Source organism: Habropoda laboriosa, unplaced genomic scaffold (genome assembly GCF_001263275.1).
Source record: "Habropoda laboriosa isolate 0110345459 unplaced genomic scaffold, ASM126327v1 scaffold155, whole genome shotgun sequence".
Taxonomy (NCBI): Eukaryota; Metazoa; Arthropoda; class Insecta; order Hymenoptera; family Apidae; genus Habropoda; species Habropoda laboriosa.
Genome location: NW_017100290.1, coordinates 249,091 through 255,727, shown reverse-complemented (window position 1 = coordinate 255,727; position 6,637 = coordinate 249,091). Strand labels below are relative to the sequence as shown.

The 6,637-nt window shown below is 35.8% G+C and overlaps 1 protein-coding gene across 1 annotated transcript in view; it reads left to right on the top strand.

Moving 5' to 3' along the window:
* Positions 1–6,637, top strand: part of LOC108573804 (neuroligin-4, Y-linked-like) — an 88,175-nt gene that overhangs the window by 31,307 nt on the left and 50,231 nt on the right. The window contains exon 2 of the mRNA XM_017936280.1: positions 4,504–4,801. Coding sequence (XP_017791769.1) covers positions 4,504–4,801 — 298 coding nt within the window. The remainder of the gene's footprint in view (positions 1–4,503; positions 4,802–6,637) is intronic.

Genomic DNA, 6,637 nt, shown 5'->3' with positions numbered 1-6,637 from the left:
ATAATTACGCGAGCAGACGAACAGAAATCAATCGGTCGACGACGAGGGAAATCAACGACCTCGCGGGGATAAATAATGCGTCAACAACGTTGCTTCATAGGCATTTTCACGAGAGCGCGAACCTGCGTTGACCGTCGACGTCGCGACGCCCGTTAAAGGTCGTTAATTTTTAACGGACTCGAAAACACACGCGCGAACGAGGTCGATTCGAATTGTTGGGGAGTAGGTCTTTTTTTTTTCACCTTTTCCAAATATTTCTCCCGCTCACTGTGCTTCCTGTCGCTTTTTTTCCGCAATCGCGCGGCTATTTCTATTGCAATTGATGTCCCTTTTTTTTTGGAAATAACGCCACCACCAGGGTGGCTTAATGGACGCTGATGATTCGAAAATAAATGAGAAATCGTAAATTTCTGAATAATATTTTTGCACGTGCACTTTTTGTTATCCGCGGTGTATTGTTCCTGGAAATTATTGGGGAGCATTATTTTTCGTGGAAATGGTCTGATTCGAATTTCGGGAATTCTGTGTAACGTCGTTTATTTGACGTTTATATTGCCGGTATTTTTTCAGGATGAAAATTGTTGCTGTTAGCTGGTCTTGAAGGCAGAAGTTATAATTACGAAACAATAGAGACGTTTTCATTTATTTTTTTTAGTATAAAGTAATAGCTAGGGAGATCTCGATAATTTTACAATTTATATTTAGTGTAACTTTGATGCTCTCAGAATTTAAATTCAAGATGTAAATATTCAAAAATGTACACAAACTGTGCACAAAGAGTTACTTACACCTATATTACTGTAGCACAGTAGAATTGCAGACCACACAAAAGATTACAACGGATGTTAAATCCTCGACTTTCACTTATCCATTCTACAGGGTGTCCCAGCTTTTTCCGATCAAACTTTGTCAGTATGTTCTATGGGTACAAGTAAGAAACAAATGTCATATAAACGTAGGTCGTTTGAAGCTTCCTCAAGAAGTTATAACAAAAGTACGAAATAGGAAGGAAATGGTAACGAATTTACGGTTACTATGACACAAGACAAGAATGGGATTGGCAAAAGTTACATTCAACACTGATCTATTCCTATTTTGTATGGTAATAACCGCACATCTGGTACCGTTCCCTTCGTATTTCGTATTATTGTCATACATTTTTAATCAAGCTTCAAACGACATATGTTTACATAACATTTTCTTCTTTCTTATGCCCACGGAACATACTGACAAAGTTTGATCGAAAAAAAATTTGACACCCGGTATATTAGTAATCTCTTGTAGGCATTCGCTTACCTATTTACAACATTCACGGTATTTTCGGTCCAGGCAATTTTATCTTAACAATTTTCCAAAGAATAAACAACTATGCAGCAAATAATACAAAAAGCTTCAGAAAACGAATCTTGCGTGACAAAAATCTCTTTTAACAACCGCGAGTCCATTCTCGAAGGAAGAAAACGCCATAATTATCAGAGGTCCAAGGAAGGAACGGGAACAAGGTAAGGAGGCAAGAATCTTTTTTTGCGTCTTTCGAAGGCTCGTCGACTTACTCTCTTTATTATTCACCGGGTAACATCGCAGATCCTCCCGTTAATGGGAATTCGTGATTTTGTTGATTTTACTCAATGGCGAAAAAGGAGAGAGAGAGAGAGGGATCTCCTCTCGTGGCAGCCAAGCCGGAGGTGCAATTAACGTCGACGCGCACCAAACGAGATTTATTAGCTCTTCTGGTATAATTGCTTCCAAGAAAGCTAGCAAGTGGCAATGTTTTTCTCTTTCTCACTCCCTCCCCCTCTCTTCCTCCTTTTTTCTGCGCAATTACGTCTAACGAAAGCAATTATCGAGTTTCGTTAGCGTCGACGCGCAAACGCCTCGCGAATTCGTGCCCGTTCTACTATGCGATTGATTGGCAATAAAAATATGCACCTGTGTGGGTAATTATACTCGCGCGCGTGTGTGTGTGTCTACGTATGTACATGGGAACGCATTGGTCTAGTGCCACTTTGAGGAAAAAGTTCAGAATTTTATTGGATGCATAATTTCAACAAAGTTGAATCCACTGGAAATTGTTTCCTCATTTTTATCGCTGATCATTGAGTTAGATGTTTGGAAATACAATGGGATGTTAATTGAGGATGAGTCAATAAATAAGTTACACTTTCCCTCTAAAAAATATACGAACAAATGAAAGAAACCTCTTTTATTACCAACTACTGCTTCTCAACACAGTCATTGAGTATCTGTAAACACTTGTTGCAACGGGGAACCAATTTCCGAATTCCGTTTTCAAAAAATTTGTGCCCGATTTTCGTAATCATTTTAAAGTGATTTCCTTTATTTCGTCATCCGTATTTTCGTTTGGTTAATATCATGAAAGATCCGGACTGTAAGGTGGATGTTCTCATTGTTCCCATTGAAATTTGCACAACAGCATCTGTGTCACAGTCGCAGAATGTTGTCGAGCATTTCTGCAAAGGAGAACCACTTTTCTACTGAGTTTTTCGAGTCATTTGTTTGTTTACGACTGTTCGTAGACGTTTTAACGTTTAACAATAAACAAAACCGTTAATTGTTCTCCTGAATTGAAAATAACGGGGAGGTTTTGTTAGGCATAAATGCAGCGAGGAAATAGCAGGCAGATGTAACTTATTTATTGGTTCACCCTCGTAAATCTATACTGAAGGAGAAATAGTTGAAAGTGTAAAAATGAAATTCTATAACAGGAAATCTTACTTTCAAAAATATTCGAACACCAAGAAAGTTTGGTTGATGCTTCTTTTTGAAACGTCATTTATTGTACTTTGGAATTACGTCTTGTTAATTTAACGCATTCTCATATATGACATTGTAATACAACTTAATCGAAATTATATCCAATTATTATGTTACACACATATTCGAACTATTAGCAAAAATTGATATTTTGAATATTCATATAATAAATATAAATTTAATACAATATTTTCAATATCACAAATATTTTTGCCTGCACAATGATTGTTTGTTAATGCTGGAATATTTTTAGGAGTAACTGTATCTATTATAAAATAGATAAAACTTTATTTACCCAGACTAGCGGACACCGATGTAACATTCGTTTGTTACAAAGCTCCTTAATTGCAAAATCCAGTGAGAAACTTAGGTTGGTCGGTTTATTTCAAGAAAGAAATCGCTTGTTTGCAGAAACGTATCGAAACATTACGGGACCTGTGGATGTGTAGAGAATTCAGGGAAGCTTTCGTAAAGCGGAGATAATCGAAACGCAGAAGGTAATTAGGTAATTAGTTCCCGGTAACACGAGCATCCGTGCCACGTTTATGTACATAAAATACAGGATTTACATCTAACTCAATGTTGCCGGGCAGAGATATTACCGTCAGAGATTTCCCTATCAGGGCCTTGCACACCGAATTGAAGTAACGAGGTACTTTTGTCGTTATTAGTCCGCTGAAATTCATGGGACTAATTGAGTATCCCATAAATCGGATGTACGTGATGCTTTTTGCTGCACCTGATCGCGCTGTAAATTTGATTTAATTATCAGCAGATGATATTCAAATAATAGAAAGCAATATTCTACCAATTATTAATTTTCCTCGAGGATTGTTCATTTGCAGAAGGAAAAGGTTCAAGATTCTTTTCCGATATAACAAAAAATTCACGTATTGTGAACACTCGTTGAGCAAAAAACAGAGAAATTGAAGTATATACAGGGTGTTTCGTTGTGAAGTTTCAGGAGCATCGTCGATTTTACAAGAAAGAGATTTAAGGTAGAAATTTAATTATATTCTGATGTGCATAGTTGTTCAAAAATATAGGTTTTCTACTTATTTTTTCAAAATGAATCAAAAGTCACGCATATGTTGCAGAAAGAGATCCAATATAAACTGACACTACAGGGTGCTTCGAGAAATTGTTAACACATGTGTTCTGATGATTATGAAAGTGGTCTAAGTCAAAAATCTAAAGAAGTTGAATTTATCACTTATTTTGTGTTGCGTCGATTTTTTTCATAGAAAAGAATTATAGGAACAAGTATTTCGTGAAATATTTTATTCAATATATACATATAATATTTATTTAAAGCGAAAATTCTAAATATTTCGAAACAAAAAATATATGACTTAAACCATTTTCATAATCACCGATACACATGGAAGTGATTTTGTCTTTGAAAAGAGTCTTCATTTGTTCACCATCGTTGTCAACACATGCTTGGAATCTTCTCCAGGTGTTCTCCAGAGAAAATACATGTACAAATTCTCCATATGAGGATTAACATTTTTTTGAAGCACCTTGTATTCTTTAAATTTACACGAATTTTTCATTCTTTAATATTTCACCTGTCATTTTATTTTCTGCTGTAACACTTGAACAGCAGAAACTTAGAATCTAACATAAACTCTCAATATTTTCCAAATTTAACGTAGGTATATAATTGTATATGTATGAATTTTTCAATTTTTAATACTACATCTGTTGTTTTATTTTTTGCCATAGGACTTGAACAGCAGACACTTAGTTCCCGTAGAAGTGTTCCGGGGCATACCATACGCGGCCCCTCCCGTAGGAGATTTACGTTTTCGACCACCGATTTCGCCGATCCCCTGGGACGGTATCAAACTGGCAGATTCCTTCGGTGCAGTCTGCCCGCAGCACTTTCCGGACATCAGCAATGACACAGCTGCTTTGTTGCAAATGCCTCTGGGCAGATACCAACAGTTGAAGCATTTGTTCACGTTCCTGACCAACCAGAGCGAGGACTGCCTGTTTCTGAACCTGTACATACCCGGCAGTGGTAAGCATTGTTCAATTTTATACTGTTTGCCGCTACATCTATTTTCTGCGTGCAAAACACATGGAAAAAATGTTCTATTTGGAGCAATGAAAAGATTTTTATTTCTTTTAGAAAGTGAAACTAATGGCTGAGAATGTCGATAAGGAAGAAAATTGTAAAAAGTTGCAATGTTGTACAATAGATTATTATTCGAATTTTTTTTTTTTGGAAAGTAAGAACGAAGAAGAAATTATTTTTAATTATTTTTAAAAGTTGCACTGTTACCTACACGATAGAAATTGTTTTCCTTTAGGTCAGATTAAATTTTTTGAATGTACTTTCTAATAGACACGTGAACAATTGAACTTCCAATTAATTTCATGACAGACGAATTAATATATTAGGTTCGTGCACGTGAAACGTCGTTTTTTGAAATGAAACTTCGGATACATATATTGTTTCTTCAAAAAATAATGTATTTAATCGAAATAATTTAACCTTCTGCAAATGCTAAATTTATGTTTTCAGCAGCTTTTATCGCAGCTTTTCCAAGCTTAAACTTATATAAAAAAATTATGCGAATATCCGGGTTATTCACCACGTTGAATAATAATGTCCAAACAACTATATTGTGCATTTTTTTTCTACACGTGTACTACAGCAAATTCTTGACTACGACGTATAAAAATTTATGATCGAACAAAATTTAATATATGGTATGAACCCGCAAATTTCACCTGTTGAAAAAACTACGTTTCATTTACACCAACCTAATACTATTGTTCAGAATGAAAAATTCACTAAAATACTCCCTTCTCCGAAAATGTAAAAAAAGTACTTTGATAAACTTGAATGTTTCATCATTTACAACATTTTTTCATCCACAGTGTAAGGAACAAGATGCAAAAAAGTATCTGTAAAAAAAGGGAGGTATTTCACTGAATCTAAACGAGAATACTGTCTCTTTTTTCACTTGTAAATTCCACCAATTTCCCAAGACCGTCGTGCAATTAATAAACTTAAGTACCACATTCGCGGGGAAATGTTGTCACGCGAGTCGCTGACGTAACATCAACGAGAGTAAAAGGTAGAAAAAAGAAATACACGTGTACATAGGTGTGCGTCGTGCATCTAATTAAACACGTGAATCTCGCCTTTATATTCGAAAGGAAGGGAAGATTCCCGGCGTAATGCTCGTAATTAATTAGCACGCGTTAATAACACTCGGCCAGGAAATTCTGAGCCCACCACCTATCGTCTGTTTATGGAACAGTACGGGTATTACGAAACAAGTTACTTCCTGAAGTAATTAGTCTCGAAGTAATTAGTACCTTTATGCCGGGTATTATCGCGAAAGTAAGAGCCGCCCTCGTATATCATTCGATGAACGTCGTAGTCGAATTTACGAGGTCGGTCGACGTTAAAAATTCACCGTAATTTAACAGGAGTTTCGCGAAACTTCATTTTCACATGTTCTCCGCGTCGAAATGTCCCTGTTGCGCGTATATAAATTACTCCCGATAACAAGTGATAAAATATGAAAAAAATATACGTGCCCGAGACATTTAACGACAAAAAGTTAAGACCGGATTTGGAAACTCGTATTTTTTTTTTTTTTTTTATTCTCTTTTAGAATTCAACAGGATGAAAATATGTGTGTGACTGTTGTGCAATAAAGCAATGTTCCAATAACGAGCAAGGTGAACTCGAATAAAATAACAACGGACATGAGAAACTTAGGAGGCACAAAAAAAGAAAAATTTGAATGAAATGAAAAGCTATATGAAATTACTTATAGATTTGCATATTTGTAGATCCTTAAGATGGCCATTTCTGGTGTCAATTTTTTTTATCAGG